The 20,364-nt window shown below is 49.1% G+C and overlaps 2 protein-coding genes across 3 annotated transcripts in view; both read right to left on the bottom strand.

Annotated features, from left to right (window-relative positions):
* Window positions 1-983: 983 nt before the first annotated feature.
* C1R (complement C1r) lies at window positions 984-10,533 on the bottom strand. Its single transcript, XM_004438680.3, has 11 exons — window positions 10,384-10,533; window positions 9,421-9,649; window positions 7,994-8,186; window positions 7,541-7,687; window positions 7,242-7,438; window positions 6,809-6,956; window positions 6,582-6,703; window positions 4,766-4,844; window positions 4,248-4,403; window positions 2,316-2,390; window positions 984-1,863 (listed from the first exon to the last, which is right to left on the bottom strand). Coding segments are annotated over exons 1-11 (2,118 nt in total). The 5' UTR covers window positions 10,386-10,533; the 3' UTR covers window positions 984-1,093.
* Window positions 10,534-11,247: 714 nt separating this feature from the next.
* C1RL (complement C1r subcomponent like) overlaps window positions 11,248-20,364 on the bottom strand; it is a 13,111-nt gene continuing 3,994 nt past the window's right edge. For both annotated transcript variants that reach the window (XM_014794002.2, XM_014794001.2), the window contains 4 exons: window positions 18,225-18,414; window positions 17,255-17,380; window positions 17,037-17,111; window positions 11,248-15,040 (listed from right to left, as the gene is read on the bottom strand). In XM_014794002.2, coding sequence (XP_014649488.1) covers window positions 14,268-15,040; window positions 17,037-17,111; window positions 17,255-17,380; window positions 18,225-18,414 — 1,164 coding nt within the window. In that variant the 3' untranslated portion in view covers window positions 11,248-14,267. The remainder of the gene's footprint in view (window positions 15,041-17,036; window positions 17,112-17,254; window positions 17,381-18,224; window positions 18,415-20,364) is intronic.

Below are 20,364 nucleotides of genomic sequence, written 5' to 3'. Positions count from 1 at the left end.
CCTGCATTTGGACTTAAAAACTTGTCATTAGTTGGGAAGGTGTTAGCTCTGCATTGGTCTTCTTAAATTCAGGCCTGTGTGTGTCGGCTCTTGCGAAGTTGTTCAAACAAGTCCAGAAGAGTCAGTTGTGCAACAGCATCATGATAGTAATCTATTATAGGGCCGGCCCCGTGGCTTAGCGGTTAAGTGCACGAGCTCTGCTGCTGGCGGCCCGGGTGCGGATCCCGGGCGTGCACTGACGCACCGCTTCTCCGGCCATGCTGAGGCTGTGTCCCACATACAGCAACTAGAAGGATGTGCAACTATGACATACAACTATCTACTGGGGTTTTGGGGGAAAAATAAATAAATAAAATTATAAAAAAAAAAAATAATAATCTATTATAAATACTTACAGTGCTTATCCCAAGTTTTGGGCCCTTCTCTGACCTTTAAATGTATCTTAAAGAATACAAGTTATTTAAAAACATTGTTAATAATTCAACTTGCAAACAAAAATTTTATACCACTCCTCTCTTAAGGAATATTTAGAGATTGGAAGGTGAGCTGTTTAAAAAGTTGTTGTATTTGCAACTATGCATGTGGGAAAATCAGGATTTTCTTCACATGGTACAATCAAAAGAAAACACAGAAATAAATTATCTACAATCCTAATTGTAAATGTGTGCATAAACTTAATTGTTCTCATTGTCTTCCTAAGTAAATATTTTAAATATGATCTTACTAAATATTTTCATATTGATCAAATACTGCTTTTGACTCATTTTACACACTGGAATCTCTCATAAAATTTTATTTGGAAAGAGTTTTATTCACTTGGATATTCATTGGGTAAACGGTATAAAGATGGAAGAGAACAGTGATTATTAGAGATTGTGGAATAGATCTGCAATCCTTGGAGGAAAGAAAGGTGAGCTTTGGGCTGTTTCAGGTGAAGAATGTGGATAGGATTATAGAAAAGAGAACTTATTTCACACAGTGTCTTTCTGCATCAGTGATTTTAATATGGATTCTCAGTGGTTATCAACAATCGGTCAGATGATTTTTTTTTTCACACACTGCTCTCTGGATTCCGACCCGGTGAATTCTGGGCTCAGCCCTCCTCCTCCATCTCTTTCTTGATCCAGTCCACGTAGTTGAGTAATTTGGTGTAGAAGCCATACCCCTTGCTGCACCCGATGCCCCAGGATACGATGCCTGTGGCCACCCAGCGATCGTTTTTATTATCCCTCACTGCAAAGACCCCGCCGCTATCCCCCTGACAGGCATCCTGCTTTAGAGACGGGTCCCCAGCACAGAACATGTTTTGAGAAAACACATCGTTCCTATTTTTTCCCCGGAGCCATATCTCACATGCCTCTCGCTTAGCTATGGGCAAACGGACATACCTGAGATCGTGAGAAATCCTCTCCTCCATTACCCCAAAGCCACTGACATAGCCCATGAGGCCCCAGTCGTAAAAGGTCTCATTGTCAGGGAGGCAGATGGGAAGGAGGTTGGGGCCCAGGGTGACACTATTTTCCAGCTCCAGCAGGGCGATGTCCCCCTCAAAATTGTGGGACTCGTCCTGGCGGTAGTCTGGGTGGATGCTGACCCTGCGGACAGGGTGGTTTGCCATTTTTGTGATCTCTTCCACGCTCACGTGGCCCAGGAACACATCCACGGTGGCATTATTTTGTGCATTGTGTTCCTTGGGGTAGAGGGTGTGGGCAGCGGTGAGGATCCAGCGGTCGCCCAGCAGGGCTCCCCCTCCTCGCCCGTGGATGTTGGTGAACGCCTGCCACGGGAAGTTGCCCAGCTTGGCCTTTTGCCCTCCAATGATGCGCTGCTTCTGTTCCACAGGGTTGACGGGTTTCCCACACACTGGAGAAGGGAGACAGGAAGGCAAGGACACGTCAGCTCCGGGCCCACCCGCTTCCCTCCTGTAGTCAGTCAGGTCTCCTTTCATCCCCTCTTTTTGGCTCTGGGCCCTTTCCTCTTTCTCCTCCCTTTCCCACACCCCCCTCCTTGACCCGCCTCTTCTCCTTGTTCTTGCTTATTTCTTCCTGGAGTTTTTCTTGCCCTTTTTATTCCTTGATTTCCCATCTGCTCAGTGAAAATGCGGAATGTCAGGACTGAGTCGAGTTCTCTGGGTCCCTCGCTCCCTTTCTCTTGGGACATCTCCTCTCCTTTTTCCTTACTCCTCAGGTCTATTTTCGCCTTCAAGCTGGAGTGTCTCTCCACTTGCCTTGTCTCCATTCTCTGTGCATCCTTTTTCTGAGGCCCTGCAGGGCTGCAAAAGTCACTGAGGATGGCCCTGGAGGGTTTCCACTCACCTGGCAAGCACCGAGGAATCTTCTCTCCTCCTTGTTCATTCTTCCAAATGCCCTGGGCTGTGCAGGTATACATCCCTGAGGGGAGAGGGTCTGTGATCAGGTTGGGAGGTGGTGGGCAGGAGAACCAGGTTGCAGAGGCAACTGAGTGTGTTGAACAGGGAGAGGGGGAATTCGGAGCCAACATGGACAAAGATCAAGGAGAAAGGTTCAAATATGTAAGGATGGAATATCAAAAGTGTTAAGAGGCTCCATACATATATTTCTGTTTGGATATTAAGTGAAAAAATCAGAATACTTAACTATATGTTTGCTGGGATCCCTGTTTGTGAAAGTAGACGCAAACACTGGAAGGAACCTAGCAACATCTTATCGGAGATTGCACCCTGGTAGTGGGATTGTAGATACTAATGTAGCCACATTTTCTGACTGCTGACGCTGCGCCATGCTTGTTGCTAAGCACTTTATCTGGATTAGCTCATTTAAGCGCCACAGTGACACTTTCAGGTAGGCATTATTATTATTATTTTTTTTGTGAGGAAGATCAGCCCTGTGCTAACATCTGCCAATCCTCCTCTTTTTTTTGCTGAGGAAAACTGGCCCTGGGCTAACATCTGTGCCCATCTTTCTCCACTTTATATGGATGCCGCCACAGCATGGCTTGCCAAGTGGTGCGTCGGTGCGCACCCGGGATCCGAACTGGCAAACCGTGGCCCGCCGCAGTGGAGAGCACGCACTTAACCGCTCGCGCCACCAGGCCGGCCCCTCAGGTATGCATTATTATCCTCATTTTTTGGATGAGGAAACTGAGCTTAAATAATTTGCACAAGATCACGTAACTTCTAAGTTCCTGAACCAACATGTAAAGTGAAGGTTGTCTGACTTTAAAGCCTGGTTCTTAAATAATACCATATATAACCTAGATATAAGATATTTTTTCTTTTTTGCGTGTTTCAAACCTACAAAGCATGTGATTTCTTTTATCTAAAAAAAAAGTTTTAAAGATACCCATAGGTGAGTTTGAGAGTCATTTAGTAAACCTAAATGCAACAAATCATAACATAGCAGCCTGAGATGGTGTGTGGGGAGAATGCTGGGGGAAGTCCCACTGATGTAGCTGTAGTGGTGGTGATGGTGGGGGTGGTGGTGGTGATGGTGGTGGTGGTGGTGGTGGTGGTGGTGGTGATGACGGTGGGGGTGGTGGTGGTGATGGTGGTGGTGGTGGTGGTGGTGATGACGGTGGGGGTGGTGGTGGTGATGGTGGTGGTGGTGGTGGTGGTGGTGGTGGTGGTGATGGTGGTGGTGATGACGGTGGGGGTGGTGGTGGTGGTGGGGGTGGGGGTGGTGGTGGGGGTGATAGTGGGGGTGGTGGTTGTGGAGGGTGGTGGTGGTGATAGTGGGGGTGGTGGTTGTGGTGGGGGTGGTGGTGGTGATGGTGGTGGTGGGGGTGGTGGGGGTGGGGGTGGTGATGGTGGGGTGGGGGTGGTGGTGGTGGTGATAGTGGGGGTGGTGGTTGTGGAGGGGTGGTGGTGGTGGTGGTGGGGGTGGTGATGGTGGGGGTGGGGGTGGTGTTGGTGGTGATAGTGGGGTGGTGGTGTTGGTGGTGATAGCGGGGGTGGTGGTTGTGGAGGGGGTAGTTGTGGTGACAGTGGGGGTGGGGGTGGTGGCGGAGGTGGTGGGGGTAATGATGGTGATGAAGGTGGTACTGGTAAGAGGGAGCTGACTATTTATGAGATTTAAGTCTTTCTTTGTATCAGCCTAAGTGCCTCCTTTTTCAACCCTACTATATGCCTTTTGGCACTGTACTTTAGGCCCCTGAAGCCAGTGTTCTGGGCAGACAGCCTAATATACATTCCCGAGGGATTCTACTGGACGAAATCTCAGATGTCCCAAGAAGATAGAAGGGAGAAGACTTCCATTTGCATGGGTCCCTACCTCGCTCGGACTCGCTGATGCCATCTCTGGTATGCATCTTGTAATACGGCTCACGGCAGTAGTACTGGATACGGGCCTCGTAGGTGTTCACCCCCTTTGTGGTGATATAACTGAAGGCCCCGTTAGGCAGGCTTTGGGGCTGCCCACAGTCCTTGACTTAGAGAGAACATAGGGCTGTATGAGAGCTGAGAATGACTATACTGGAACGTCAGTGGGAGGAATGTGAGTTGTCTGCCCACGGAACAGGCTGAGACTCTTAGGGAAATATGGTCAGTGGGGGCACATGAAGTGGATGGGAATTGGATGGAGTGAAGTTCAGTTCTGGGTGGAGCCCATCAATCCTGCTGAGATGAAGCCTGTCTGGTTCCTGAGATGGGCCATAGGCTTCAAAGGACAAGTCAGAGGGAGGGTCTTTTGGGGAGAGGCTTAGTCCAGACCCCCTCTTCTCTTAGCCTGCGTCCCCAAGGCTGGGGCATGGGAGGTCCCCAGGGGCAGACACATCCTGAGTTGTGACTTACTCTTGCACCTGGGCATGGCACGATGCCATGTGCCATCATCTTGGCAGACAGCTGTGAAGGAGAGCAGCACCTGGTTTCCCTGTTTGCGCAGAGGTAGAGCAGAGGTAGAGGTGCCATTAGGACAAGGAAGCCTCAAGTTTCCTTCCTGCCTTTCCCACGCAGGAGCAGTAGGGAATGCAAAGACATCTCGCAAGCTCTCAGACCTCAGCAGCCCTGTGGATCGGGCTCCTTTGTCCTTCTTTCCAGCCAGTCCTCTCAGGCCGGAGTTAGAGATGGGAGCTCTGAGTCACACAGCAGGAAGTCAGAGCAAGGGCCAATTGTCAGATCCAACAATCCTCTCTCTAGATTCTTGCCTGTTTTCACTGAGGTCCAGTAGAACCTCACAATTTTAAATTAAAAAAATAAGCCTGGTTGTGTGTTTTCTGCATTGAAACAAGACTTTGCCCTGAGGTAGAACCACGCCTCTCTCGCTCTGGAGTGAGTCTCGGCCTGCATCACTTCGTTTCTCCTAGGTTGCAGTTTTCTTAAGGGCAAGGGCCTTTCCTACAGTCCTAGTGCAGCCCAGCCACTTTCAAGGGTGTTTAGGATACTGATGGATGCCATGTGCTGCTGTAGTTGAGCGAGACAGACAAGACAAGAAAACAGCACCCTCTGAAATGAAAAGTAATTGGACAGTATGAATGAGTTTTATTAAGACCAGCAGTCATCTCAGAGAGTTAGCGCTGGAAAAGATCGCAAGAGAGTGTGTATGAGAACTAGGATGCTGAGTGAAATGTAAATCATGTGAGATAAACTGTGTGACTTGCTTTAAATTCTATGATGTGAATGACAAATGCCAGGTAAGGGAGGTGGTGGTATAGGGAAGGGAGGCTGCAACGCGAGCAAAGTGTGTGTGAGTGTCCAGTCTTCTGGGCCCAGGACACCCAGTCCTCGTGACGTAGCTGGAAGCATCTTGGAGTAAAGAGCAGTTCATCTGGCTAACTCGGCTTGATGCAACATTCAAAGGTAACCTCCATGAAGGCTGCGTGAATGTGTGTTTCTTTTTACTGTACCTCCCGCATCTAGAACACTGCCTGACACTCAGTAAACAATAAAATGTTTGTTGAATGAATTAGCAACTACTTAAGGACATACCAAAGGTCTCTTCTCTGATTCTGATTAGCTCTTCCAAGTGGATCTATTGAACAAAGATGGGATGTCCAGTCCCAGGTCCCTGGCCAGAGGTAACTCCAATCATATGCTTTTTAAATAGCATTTTAGTTTCCTATCTTTTGTGAGACTGGCCAGTGGATGAAACTACATTCTTTCCTGAGTCTGCAAAGCTGAGGACAGGGTGGTGGGCCCAGGGTGAGACCACCCACGTGCATAAAAGAGCCCTGGAGCAAGAGGCAGGAGATTTTGTCCTAGTCCATGCTGTACAAAATCGCTGTGATGTTGAGTGAGTCACTCCTTGCATGCCACCTCCACCCCTGCCTTTTCAGTTCCTAATTCTACGAGTTATTAGACTAGGGCAGTAGTTCTTGAACTTGGCTGCACACTAGAATCACCTGGGTAGCTTTAAATAATCCTGATGCCCAGGCTGCACTGCAGATCAATGGAATCAGTCTCTAGCAGAGGACCCAGACATCAGTATTTTTTAAACTTTAGCTATTTCCAATGTGTAGTCAAGTTTGAGAGCTGGTAGACCAGGTGACCCTTCCAGCTCAAACATCTGTGATTCCAGTTGGGGCTGAGCCTAAATCTGCTGTGGGCCTAGCCACCCGAATTACTGCTGGAATGCTGGGCCAGCTCTCTCCCCTTAGCCCTGGGCTCTTACCTCCATGAGCTGGTAGCCTTGTTTGCAGGTAGCGATGAAGTAGTCACGGAACTGGTACTGAGCCTGTGGGTTCTGGATGATGGTGAACTCGTCTAGGGTCTTGGGCTGGGGGCACTTGATGACTATGGGGGAGACCAGAGGGCATCTTTATTTCAGAGCCACTTGTCCTTCTTTCTATCCACCTGCCCCATTGCTGGCCAGCAAGGGAGGCCCCCAGGCAACTTTACCTTCACTGGTATAGTGCAGCTTCCAGCCCCGGCTGTCCCCTGACTCATCTGTGAAGAACAGCAGATCCACGGCATTGCTGCTGGTGTCAAGGTCAGTGGGCCTTTGTCTCCCACAGAACTCGCCGATGTTTCTCCCACTGGCGTAGATCTGGTAGGGGAGGATGGAGGGTCATCTTTCCAATTCAGACATTTTTCCACAGGACCAGGATGGTGGTGGTGGTGGGAGTCCTTTTTTGTGTATTTTTTCAGTTGGAGGGGAAAAGGGACCCCCAGGACCCACTCTCAGATGTGTGGGGACTTGCCTAGCCCATGTGTGATGTTGGTCATTCCTATCCCAACTGGCCAGAGGATCTAGCAGGAAGTAGGGATGAGAGGAGCCAAGTGGAGATGGGAAGGAGAGGAAGAGGTCTCTCAGGGGATAGGATGGCTGTACCTGTAGCTGGTCATAGGGGCAGTGTACTTGCTGGTGGTCATCGATTTCGAAAGGCTCCAGGAACTTGAGGTGAAGGGTGAGGCCTCGCTCTACCCGGATGCTGTAGTTGCAGCGCAGGTCAGGGGGGTAGGGCCGGGGGTACTCCAGGCTGGAGAGATAGCCCGATGGCTCTGTGTACAGCTCGTTGCTGCACTCGGCTGTGAGAGTAGGGCCGGGAGGGTGTCACCCGAAGATTCTCTGGCTGGCCCAGCAAGCCCTTGCTCAGTCCCTGCCTCCCTCCCATACCACCCTGATCTCACCCTGGCAGGAATGCCCGTCCTTCTGAAGCTCATAGCCTGGGCGACAGGAACAGAAGTAGCCACCAACGTAGTTGTGACACAGATGCTGGCACTGGGGCTGGGGATTCTCCTCAACAGAGTTGTGCTGGGAAGCACATTCATCGAGGTCTGGAAGAGATTCCAGAAGGAAGGGTTAAATTCCTGTCAGGGACCTCTGTAGTGGCGCTGGTCTCAGAGACGTCACTCACCAGAGGCCAAAAGACAAAGCCAGCTCCTGGCCACCTGGACCTCCAGGTGTCTCTAATGTCTGACGGGGACAGAGCCCAGGTTAACAGGTCTCTTCTGGAAAAAGCTCTCTTGAGGGGAAAAACAAGGAAGGCCGGGTTTCCTGCTTCTTTGGATTCATGATACCCTTTTCCAGCTCCTGTTCAATATGACCGAGGCCGGAGAAAGGGGCACCTGGGGACCACTCACCCACAGCCTGGTAGTAGGCCAGGAAGCCCTTGTAGAACATAATGGTGCCATTCTCCTCATTGGAGAAGTCCGTGTGGAAGGTCAGCAACATCTTGTTCCCTTGGGACATAAATTCCTTCTTTCCTGGGTGGTTGCCCAGTGGAGAACCCAGTTGCCCACAGAACCTCCCCAGGGTTTCCTTATCAGCAGAGATCTGGTGGAGGAAGGACAAGGGGAGGAAGAAGAGTGGTTGAGGAGACACGTCCCATGTGGAAGGTCAGTGAAGGTCCTTCTCTTGTCCCGGGGAGCGAATCATGCCCCACTGCTGCAACAGCCTCCAGCTGGTCTCTACCTGCCGGGCTCTGGCTGTTGTCAACTTCCCCAGGTGACTTTCATCTGCCCACCCGAGTCCCCCATTGCTAAGGTTACCCTGTGCCTGGTACATCACCCCTTCCCTGTTTTATGTTCCCCCAGCGTGTTTTAGACCTTCCTTCATTCCCACCGCCTCCTGTGTCTGTCTTCCCCTGGAATTCTGGTTGTCTCTACCCAGCCTTTCTCATTCCTTCATTCCTGTCTGCTTTATTTTCTGTCTTGTTATTCCACCTCACCTTAGTCAGACCATTCACATTCAGCCATGCCTGCTGATATACTCGCTGAGTGTGAGCCTCTGGGGCCCACCGGCCTTCGCACTGGCAAGCATTGCCTAGCTTCCCTTATCTCTTTCTTCACAGATTCCGTAACCCTCAAAAGCAGAAGACGCCCCCCCATTCCTCACTATCCCTGCCGCCAAGACCCCTCCCCGCAACATTGCAAACTTCTCAAGTCCTTTAGGCTAGGAAGATGCATCATTCTTATGTTATTCTCCCATAACCTTCAGGGAGTCTCCTGGGAATGGTACTTATTGGACATGTGTAGGCTCTACTTGAATCCTGAATCTAGAATCTCATTTGTATTAAATCCCTTCTAGAAAGATGGGGCTGAAAATGTACCCTAGGTTGTTGCGGAGGTGAGGGGACTGAGCCCATCGTCCTTTCTGAGGGCTACGCTTGAGCTACCGCCACACACATTTCTCTCCCCACGCTCTTATGTTCCTGTTGAGGCAGCCATGGACACAAGGAAACTGAGGCACAGTGGTTTCCCAAAGACTTCCAGCAAGTCAGCAGATGGGGAAGGTTTTTCTGACTCCTGTAGACAGTAAATTTCCTGAGAGTGGGGCCTGTACTTTCCCTCCCCCGTGTTTCTCCCTTCTGTGCTCACTGAGGGCCTCTAAACCTGGTGGGCATCCCTTCCTGGGCATCGCCTGTCTCTCAGAACTCACTTTGCCATCAGCTCTCACAGGGTGGGGGCTGTGTCCAGGGGTGGGGAGTGCCATCCGGGGTGATTAGAGCACAAGTCCTCAGGTTCCAGAGACACCCAGCTCTCCCTCTCCCTCCCAACCTGACCCCTACCTTGACGTAGTCATAGAAACAGCCTTCAGAAGGCTCCAGGTCAAACTGCCAGAAAATGAGCTTCACTCTGTACCCCTTGGGGACTGTGATCGAAGTGGTTGTCTCAAAGTTGTTGGGGTAAGTCTTGGGGTACAGAGGGGAAGTCACCTCCCCAAAGAGCTTCTGGGGGTTGGGGATGGAGCCTTCCACCCTGCAGAACAGGACTGGCACCAAGAGGTATAAAAGCCACCTGCCAAAAAGAAAGAGGTGTCTGTAGGGCTGGAGGGGTGCAGATCCCTTGCTGTTTGGGCAGTGGCTGGGGTGGGGGATGGGACGGTCATACCACTGGGCATTTTCCTCTGTGCCCATTTAAGACTTCACAGAGGTGTTCTAGGTGGGGGTGAGTGGAGTGGGGAGGCCAGCCTCTGGAGCTGCTGCACTGGGTATTCCTCCCCAGGGCAATGTCCAGTCCAGAGGTCATCATACTCTTCACCTCTCTCCCCATCCTCCTCCCCTACTCTGTCCCATCATTCCCCTCCCCTTCTCGGAATAGGGCTGGCTTGGGACCAGTTAACTGAGGGTGAGGGTTTCCAGTCATGGCTCTCTGAAAGGGCTCCCAAAAGGCTCAGCAAAGGCCTCTGGGAGAAACCGCCTGTGGAGTACGGAGTTGAGCACAGAGGACACCCCTCCTGGGCAGAGTGGGTAGCCCCATCTCGCTGCTCCCCTGCTATGAGCTGGGAGGAAAAAGGGAATGTGGCCATCACCTCATTGTCTAAGGTCTCCTTTCATCTTCAGGAGGAGGGATGGAGGGGTATGTGTTCGCGAGTGTGCACGCATGTGCACATTGGAATAGATAAGGTATACGGGGAGGAGAAGGGTGCTCCTGTCTCTCTGAATAAATTTGGGAGCAGGGTTGCTTCCCATGCCCAGGATTCTCCCCTCTGCCTTCTCCCTCCCTGCTCAGTCCCCATCAGCCTTACTCACATTTCTCAAGGCCTGTGGATCCTTCACTCTCCTGACAGCGTCTTCATCCACTCTGTGTTGAGGGAGAGAGCGGTCATGCAGAGGAGGCAAGGGGGAGGGAATGACTGTGGAGAGGGAAGGAGGGGACCATTCCCGGAGGAATGTTGTAGGGAATGATCTATTTGCATAAACAAAACAAAAATCTGTTTCCAGTTTAACTTAGTTTTGGTTTTGAAATCCCTGATGGTGGTGCCACCTGCTGGCCAACATGGGAAGGGCTAAGGAGATGGGTCAGAATTTTTAGGGACAGAAAAGCCTTTGGTTGGAGGCCCATACTTCTGTTTCTAAATCTGATCGGGATTCCCCCGTTCTTCAGGGACCTTCCGAGGGACTGCTGCTGTGTTTAAAAGTTTCCTACCCAAAGGGTAATGGCAATCACAGTTGAATGGACCCTTTTTTCTGCACTGCCCTTTCCCATTAACCTCGTGCATCCTGTCCTTTGTCACCCAGCAGCCCCGTCCAGGAATGGCCAGGGTTTCAATGTCCAGGATGATATGCTAGGAACAAGGGGTAGAGGAGGGCAGTGCAGGAGTGGACAGAGGAGAATGGGGTTTGATTGCTTTGGGGCCCTGGCCTACTTCACTCAAGAATGACACTCAGACGTACAACAGGGATTGCTGTGTCAGGATGACCCTAAAGCAGCACTAGGGTCTGTTTTAAGACTCTTCCTCCCCACCTCAGTGAACTCAGGTCTGCCAATGAATTTGGCTCTTAGAGAAGCAAGGGCAGCTGTGGAAGGGGATGGAGACCTCCTCTTTTCCTCAGCATCTGTAACCGATGGGTTTGTCTCTGGGTGAGTGCGGAGCCGAAAAACACAACCAAGGCTGAAGGGGGTGAAGAAAAGGTTTATTACTTGCACCAGCAATGGAGAACACCGGGGACTGCTCCCAAAGCAGTGTAGTGCTGGTGGAGACTTTATACACAAGAGTGCAGAGGATATGTTACAACTGTGTAACTACCGGGCTCAATCAGGGCGCATGTGCAGGCTATTACATAAGGAGTTCACGGCACCGTTACATAGTGAGTTCTATGTAACATGCCATTACATTAGGAGATCAAGGTACCATTACGTAACAGGTTCAATGTAACATGCCATTTCATAATAAGTTCAATGGGCCCATGGTAACTTTTGGACCCTTGGAGCTGGAGCAATTTGCAGGGGTCTTGCTGCAACCATGTAAGTTTCACTGTAGGGTGGCAACATCTGCAAAAACGGGGGCATCAACTTCTGAAAAACAGCACATTTAGTTTTCTCCTTGTCTAGAAAAACGTTTGACAGACCATGTTAGATATGGATCAGATTCTCAGCAACGCTTTCCTTGCCTGTTCCCAGTCACACATCTGGTCACGAGTTGGAGCCCTCAGGGTCACAACTGCCCAGGGCCAGGCAAATAGTGTGGCTGTGTACCCAGCTGCCTTTGTCTTTTCTGAGAGGAAGCCAGGCCCCTGGGAGGGAGGAGGGGCTCTTGTGTCTCCTGTCCACCAGGCCATAGTCCTGTTTCAAAAGTTTGCTCTTCGTGGAAGCCTTTCTTTATCAATTCTCCATGGCTCAAATACCCTATGTGCTGTATTCCAAAGGGGGGCTCAGGCTGCAGAGCAGGCCTCTCAATTCTTAGGCCTTTGTAGTCTATCGTGCTTTTTCCCCTATTAGATTAATCCCTCCATCCCTCCACCCACCTACCCACCCATTTGTGGGTGACCTATTTAACGTGCCAGGCACTTTCCCAGGTGGTGGATTACAAGGACTCATGAAGATGGGGTAGTTCCCCATTAGGCAGTGACCAAGTCATCACTGGATGTAGTTAGAGAGCAGATACACGCAAGATCAACCAAGGTTTGGGAGTGTTTCTCCAGCAGGCTTATATGTAGGAGCTGTTGGAATGAATCTGATGGCAGAGCTGATCCATGGCATGATCCATGGCCTTGTCTGGTCAGGAAAGACGAAAGTTAGGGCAGAAGGTTAAGAACCAGATCAGAAGACAAGAGAGAAGGGGAATCTTGTCTAGCAAATTGCACATTAGCATTTTGACAGCAGTGTGTGTGTGTGTGTGTGTGTGTGTGTTGTGTGTTCATAGTGGGGGCAGGATGGCAGAGATAACAGGTAAGGAGGAGGTGGTCCAAGAAGGTAAGTCCAGCTGAAGCTCTCCCATCTGTCCCAGGGATTCCGAGTTCTGTCCTGGTATCATACAACATGACTGGAAAGTGACAAGCCTGGACCTCAGTAGCTCAGTCGTAGCCAGACCTGCATTCTGCCCAACCACTCAAAATAACCTTTACTTACACATTTGTCTTATACCCCGACTTATACCAAGAATAGAAAGAAGAAAGAGCCATATGAAGATTGCTCAGGCACTTGTTTTAAAACTAGTATTGAAGACGTTGTCCATTATATTGTTAATTCCTTTTAGGATTTGATTCTGGTAAATAAAAGTTTCTTTCTTAAGTAATGGCAGGTTTCCCTCTGTGGATATATCTATATCTATATCCATATCTCTATCTCCATCTAGATCTAGATATACAGATATAGACATATAGATATGTATAGGTATATATTTTTTGCCTTGGCAGCGATAAACTCATATCATTTTTTCAATAATAAAAATAAAAAAATAAAGTAAAACAAATATATGCTTATTAAATAAAATTTAGCAAATAGAGAAGAATGGGGGAAAACAAAACAGTCAAAATTATACCACCTAAAACAAACTCTGATTAATATTTTAGAGTATTTTTAATAGTCTTTTGTACTATGTATAAGTTTAAAAAATAGAAGCAACCATATGTATGTACAACTTCAAATCCTGCTATTTTTCAAAGATAAATTTAACCTTGAACAATATGGCTAACTTGACCTAGCAATTTTGCTCTCTTCTCTGTTTTATGGTATTCACTTTCTCTTTCCATTTGAACAATCATATTTTATTTGTGTCTTTTACTGTACATCACCTCAAGTCCTTACTAAAAATTAAAGAATTGGCCTTTTAAGGTGGAGCAGTGCACGGTGGGGGCACAGGCCGGGGCGTCCAGCAGCAGTGGGGTGTCTGCGGGACATGGGGCCAGCACGAGAGCGTGGGCCAGGTGTTGTCATCTTCATCGTAGCAGGAATTCCCAGGGTGGTAGAATCTGTAAGGAGTTGCGGATTGGGAAGGGAAGTGGGCCATACAGAAGGTCTTGAGGACAATGGAGAGGTATCCAGGTGTACTGGAAAGCACATGGCCTCTGCAGGCCTGTATCAGCTGTGGGATGTGGGCAAGTCACATTATCTCCCGGAGCTTCAGTTTCCTCATTTGTAAAACATGGATAATAACACACCATTTGCAAACTTGGTGTGAGGAGTCAATGAAATAATAAATGTGAAGCGCCTGGCATACGGAAGATGTAAAACAAAAAACGAGCTGTTACTATAATTGCAGCTAGGAGTTGTGGTACACGGTGAAACCAACTCAAGGGGCTTTGGAATGTTTCAGAAATGAAATGTAATTAAGACCACTTGACCCATACTCTGCTTGAACAGGAGGATGAGAGGGTGGCTGTCTCCCAGGAGAGTACGGAAGAAGCTGTGTCAGCAGGAGAAGTTGAAAGTGAAACTCCCTGAGATATACAGGGCTTCTCTGGGCGAAGCGCAAACACGCAGGAAGGGAGAGGATGAGGAGGAGGGGCCTGGGACGCTGCTTCCTGTCTGGGATGGTGGAGGGCTTGAGTGGAGGAGGGTTTCCCTTGCGCAGATTGCTGCAGCAGTGACTTGAATAGGGACTCCCTGCCCACTCCCCTCCCCACCCCAGGGCTCAGTCCTCACTCCCAACCCTCTCCTGTCTGGGCCCCCACAGTGTTCAAGCACCCCAGGGTCAGTCCTTCCCGTCCATCACTTCCTTGATCCAGTCCACGTAGTTGAGCACTTTGGTGTAGAAGCCATATCCCTTGTCACACCCTATGCCCCAGGATACGATGCCCGTGGCCACCCAGTGACGGGCACGATCATCCCATACCACATAGACGCCACCACTGTCCCCTTGGCAGACACTCTGGGGCCGCATCTTATCCCCAACACAGAACATGCTGTCAGAAAACACCTCGGTCCTCTGCTTCTCTTGGAGCCAGGCCTTGCAGGCCTCCCTTGGGGCTACGGGCAGCCTTGCGTATTTCAACTCAGTAGTTAACCAGCCCCTCTCCACACCAAACCCACTGACATAGCCCCACAAGCCGCTGCGGTAGAGGGTCTCGCTGTCAGGCAGACAGACCGGGAGGAGGCTAGGGCCGAGGGGCACACTGTGCTGGAGCTCCAGGAGAGCAATGTCCCCAGTGAAGTTGTGGGACTCATTCTGACGGTAGTCTGGGTGCACCACCACACGGCGCACGGGATGGTTTCCCAGTTCTAGCATCTCATCTACGTTCGTGTGGCCCAGGAACACATCCACCCTCCGGTTCTTCCTGGGAGAGATGCTGTCCTTGGGATAGATGGTGTGGGCGGCGGTGAGGATCCACCTGTCGCCCAGCAGGGCCCCACCCCCACGGCCGTAGATACTGGTGAGGGCTTGCCAGGGGAAGTTTCCTGACTTAGCTCTGGAAGATCCAAGGGCCTCCTGGTCCTGGGCTATGGGGGTGACTGGCTGTCCACAGACTGGGAGAGAGGAGAGGAAAGAGTGAAACATCAGCAGCCACATCAAGATGCATTTAGCAAAGACCCACTTGTGTGAAGTGCGCTCCCTCCTACCTCCTCAGCCATTTTTAAGTCGTGTCTTTAGACTCTTGGTGGGACCATCCCTGAGCAAAATCAGGGCAGTAAGCCACTTGTCCTCAGTGCTTCTTGCCTCTGTTTTCTGTGTCATTTTGTCACTTTTAACATCTGTGACTACCACTCGCCCTCCAACCCACTCCCAAAGCACAAGTCAGCCTGCCCCTAGAGCTTTCTATGAGTCAGGAGTAAAATCTGAGAAATTTACTCAGATTGGGTTAAAGACAATACTTTGACTCAAAAAAAAAATGGGTTTCGAAAATAGTGGACTTGAACCCTCATATATTGCTGGTGGGAATGTAAAATGGTGCAACCACTGTGGAAAACAGTTTGGAAATTCCTCAAAAAGTTAAACATAAAGTTATGATATGACCCAGTATCCATATGGGATAGGACCCATATGATATGACTCCTAGATGTATACCTCAAAGAGCTGAAAACAGATGTTCAAACAGAAACTTGTACATGGATGCTCACAGCAGCATTATCCATAAAAGGCAAAAAGTGGAAACAACCCAAATGTCAATCAACTGATGAATGGATAAACAAAATGTGGTATATCCATATAGTGGAATTCTACTCAGCCATGAAAAGGAACGGAGTACTGATATTTGCTACCATGTGGATGAACCTTGAAAACATTATGCTAAATGAAAGAAGCCAGATACGAAAGGCCACATATTGTATGATTGCATTGATATGAAATGTCCAGAAAGCAGATTAGTGCTGGCCAGGGGATGGGGGAGAGGAGAGTTGGAGTTTCTTTTTGAGGTGACGGAAATGTTCTGGAATTAGTGGTCATGGTTGCACAACATTGTGAATATGTATACTAAAAATTACTGAATTGTACACTTTAAAATGGTTAAAATGGTGAATTTTATGTTATGTGAATTTTATTTCAACAAAAAAACTTAAAAAAAAATGGTGGACTTTCTGGCACTGTGGCATCTAGGTAGGGAGATATTTTGGGGACAGAGTGCCTGTCTGTGTATCCTTGAAACCGAGCACAAAGAGGTTAAAAAATCTTCCCTGGGCTAGAAGAAGAGAGCAAAAACTTGGAGATAAGTTTTGCTAACTGCAGCTGTGCATATTCAGCATAATCAACTGTTGTTTAAAACTAACCAGGTCTCTCTGTCCCTCCTTAGTATAGGAGTGAGCTGTCTCTCCCAGGAAATCAAGGTCCAGACGTCAATATTCAGCCTCACAAGGCCAAACGCAGGCTGAAGATGAAAACTTTCCCAGAAAAGTCCAGACAGTCAAGGGAAAGAAATTCAGTCTGCAAGGTCAAATGCAGGCTGGTGGGAAGGTGCCAGCTAGCATGTCCACATGCCCCACCTCCCTTACCTAAAACCCCAGCACATGCTCCCTCTCGCAACCTTTAAAACCCCTTGCCTCCCATCTTTCAGGGAGACAGGATAAATTTGAGAGCTCTCGTCTCCCGGCTGACGTCATCTGAAATAAAAACTCTTTCCTTGCCATAAGCCTGGCGTTCCAGTTTTATTTGGCCCCTCTTGTGTGGCGGGTGAAGCACCTGGGTGTGTATCCGGTAACATCTTTACCACATGCACACACAAGAGAGGGCTTTCTCTTATTTCAGCTCTTCTGCCCCTCTCCCTCCTTCACATCCCCATCTGAGGAACTTCCTTGGTGCTTTTGCTCTCTTAGTTATCTCTTGATCCTCAAAGGACAGGGGACAAGCTCCTTGCCTCTCCTTTTCTGGGCCTTCTCGGTTCCCCTTTTCTTCCTCACCTTCTGCCTTTATCTCCCCCCTTGTTTCTAAGGCTTTCTTTACCCTCCTGCGTCCTGCTCCCACAGGCCCGCATACAGCTGAGGCTTCCTGGGGAAGTGGCCGTGGTCACAGTGCTGGCAGGTCACTACTCACCAGGTACACAGTGAGGAACCTCCCTCCTGTCCTGTGTCTCCTGCCAGGGGCCCCGGGCTGTGCAGCTGAGTGTCCCTGAGGAGTGAAAAGAGGGGAGGCAAAGAAACAGGCTCAGCATTGGGAGGGGTGGGGCCGAAAGACAGGAGCCCAAAGGGCCTCAGGCCTCTTGGTGGGAGCGAGGCAAATAGGAGCTGGTTCCCCAGCAAGTGGGGACTCACCTGCTGGCACCACCTGATAATATGGCTCCTGGCAGTGGTTCTGGAATTTGGAGGGGTTGTCTTCGGGTGTGTGTGTGGCCTCAGAGCCCCCACTGGCCGGGCTGATAGGCTGACTATGGTTCATACCTATAGGAAAACAGTGGTCATTAGTACCTAGAACAGAGGGAACTTTAGCAATATCAAAATTAAAATTGCAAATGTTTTTGACCTAGCATTCCCATTTCTAAGAATTTACCCTCATACACGTGCTCAAAGATGTATATACAAGGATATCCTTAGCAGTACTGTTTGTGGAAGCAAAATATCTATTAGCGGAGGACTGATTAAATGTATTACAATGCATCAATCAAAGGAATGCTATATGCTCATTAAAAAGAATTAGGCAATGCTAATCATACGTATATGAGATGATCTTTAAGGTGTATCATTGAGTGAAAAATGCCAAATTTAAAACATTGTGAATATTACGCAACACACACACGATATTTATATTTGAATAGCACAGAAAGTCTTTGGAAGACTCTCTAGGAAATAGAGAACAGAATTATTTCTGGACAAGGTAGCCAGAGACTAAGGGCCAGAGATCAGAGGAAGGCTTACTTTTCACCATATTATTTTTTTTCAGGAAATTTTTATCATGTGCACATATTATCTTTCAAAAATTCTGAGTTACCATTTGAAAATCTAGAATTTCATGTAAAAATCTGGATTTTTGGCTTCTCTTGAAAAATGAGATGATCTGTAAGCACCAAGCCAGTAGACTGGCATGGAAACACTGCTGGTGCTGAGCAATGGCTGCCCCTTTAACTGGGCTGCTCACCAGCAGGGGCAGTGCGGGGGTGGGCAGGCATTGGGCCCAGGTGTCCTTGAGCCACCAGCCTCAGCAGTCGCTCAAGCTTCTGCTTGGTGCTTCCAGATACCAGGGGTCATGACTGTGAGCAGAGACTGCACCCCCAGGAGGGACACTCACCCACGGCTTGGTAGAGGGCCAGAAAGCCCCTGTGGAGGTGGGTGGTCCTGTCCTCAGAGGAGGCAGGTGCCCGGAAGGTCAGTCGCAAACTGCTCCCTGAGGATACAAACTCCCTCTGACCAGGGGGGCTGCCCAGTGGGGAGCCTTGCTGGCCACAGAAGCGGCTTGGATCCATCCCACTGGCCGTGATCTGAAAGGGGAGGGGAGGGAGGACATGCAGGTGTGGGGTGAATCTGCACCACAGGTGGTCGCAGGGTCACGTCATGGCATGAACTCTAGCCCCGTCTAGAAGGTCTGCACACCTCGGGGGCTCAGAAGCCATACCTCGTGGAGTCTCGTTCAAGAAGCTTCCTGTTCCATTACTGACTCCCAAGTTTCTTTGAGACATGACCAGATACCCAACATATTTCTTTAGCCTACTATAATTATCTCATAAATCCCACCATATTTACCTGCTTTCAAGAAGCTCCTTGGGAACCCCAGGGTTCCCCAATAGTCCACTGGGTTGTAAATTCTAAGAAGGCAGAAACTATGTCTCTTTTGCTCACCACTGAGTCCCTGATGCCCAACATGGTGCCTACAGTGTGACAGCTTGAATCAGTGAACATACTGACGTTAAGTCCCTCCCGTCCGGCTTCCTCCACCCACATCGCCCTCCACTTCTCTGAGTAATTTCCTTTGGCCAACATCTGTGAAGAAATAAGGCCTTCTGCAAAGACTAAGCCCCTGAGGGTCTGGGCCTTTCCTGTTCTCCTTCTTTGGAGTGTCCCTCCTCTTACCCCACAAACTGTAAATGAAGCCTCCACAAGGCGTGGGAATCTAAGGACACAAAATGTCCATGATATGGATATGCTGGCTTTTGCTGCTTAACTTACATATTCTTTAAGGAGTTCATCTCTGTTTCAGTCCCCTTCTGACTGCCTCGCCCCTGCTCAAATCCCTTCCTGTGGGCTCCCCCACCCAAGGAAGGGCACCTTGAAAGGGGTTCCCCTGCCATGCTTCATGCTTAGTCTCTATTCTGGGCACACAGCTCACCATTCAGCTCACTTTATTTCTGATTTTCATATTGATGCACATATCCTGGGTTCTTGCTAGCTCTTCATTTGCTCATTCTCCCAAAGTCTCAAATTCCTTTACAACTCTATCCAGCCCATCTCAATGTGATCACATTAACTGGGTCCAAGTTGGCATGAAGAAAATTTCTCAATCACCCCAAATGCCTTGTTTGGGCACATCCCAATACTGCTCTTTTCCTTAGAACATCAAAAAATTTGAGCCCCATATTTATGAGTCTTACCTCTTGGGGAAGAGGCATTTTGCTGTAGGAAACTGTCCTTTACTGATCTACTTGGTTGTAAAACCCTCCAGTTTTCTTTTCTTTTCTTTTTGCTGAGGAAGATTAACCCTAAGCTAACATTTCTTGCCAACCCTCCTCTTTTTTTGCTGGAGAAAGATCAGCCCTGGGCTAACATTTGTGCCAATCTTCCTCTATTTTTTTTGTATGTGCGACACCTCCACAGCGTGGCTGGTGAGTGGAGCAGGTCTGTACCTGGGATCTGAACCCCTGAACCCGGGCTGCCGAAGCGGAGCGCGCAGAAGTTTTAACCACTCAGCCATGGGGCCGGGCCCTCTAGTTTTCTTTTCTTCCTTTCTCATGAGTTGCTGGCTAAAGAAAATGACTTAGGAGTTTAACTAGCAAAGTAGAATGAACACCCGACCGAGAGTCATCCACCTCATGCTAAATTCCAGACTTTGCACCTAATTCCCTGCGTGACATGGGGAATTTCTCATCTACCCCAGATCTCAGTTTCCTCTCTCATAAGATGAGACCTCCTATAAAACGGTCTGTGAGGCCTCTCCCAGCCAGGACAACATCACGTCCTGTGGCATCTCTAGTATCTGCAAAAAGAGCGTGGCGAGGACGATACTAAATACCTGCTCAGTCAAAATCCATTCTCTGTGTGTCCTACACACATGGCAAGCTTGGATTTTGTTCGTCCTTTCATTTATTCCTTCAAAAAACAGTCATTGATTACGACCTATGTGTGAGATACTGTGCTGGGGATACAGATATGAATAAGATATAGTTCTGCTACCGGGGAGCCCTCAGTCTGGCTGAGGATACCGACAAATGAAAAAT

The sequence above is a fragment of the Ceratotherium simum genome, chromosome 17 (genome assembly GCF_057802395.1).
Source record: "Ceratotherium simum simum isolate JZ-2026a chromosome 17, ASM5780239v1, whole genome shotgun sequence".
Taxonomy (NCBI): domain Eukaryota; kingdom Metazoa; phylum Chordata; class Mammalia; order Perissodactyla; family Rhinocerotidae; genus Ceratotherium; species Ceratotherium simum.
The sequence above is the reverse complement of the archived record's forward strand: the minus strand, read 5'-3'. Positions and strand labels throughout refer to the sequence as shown.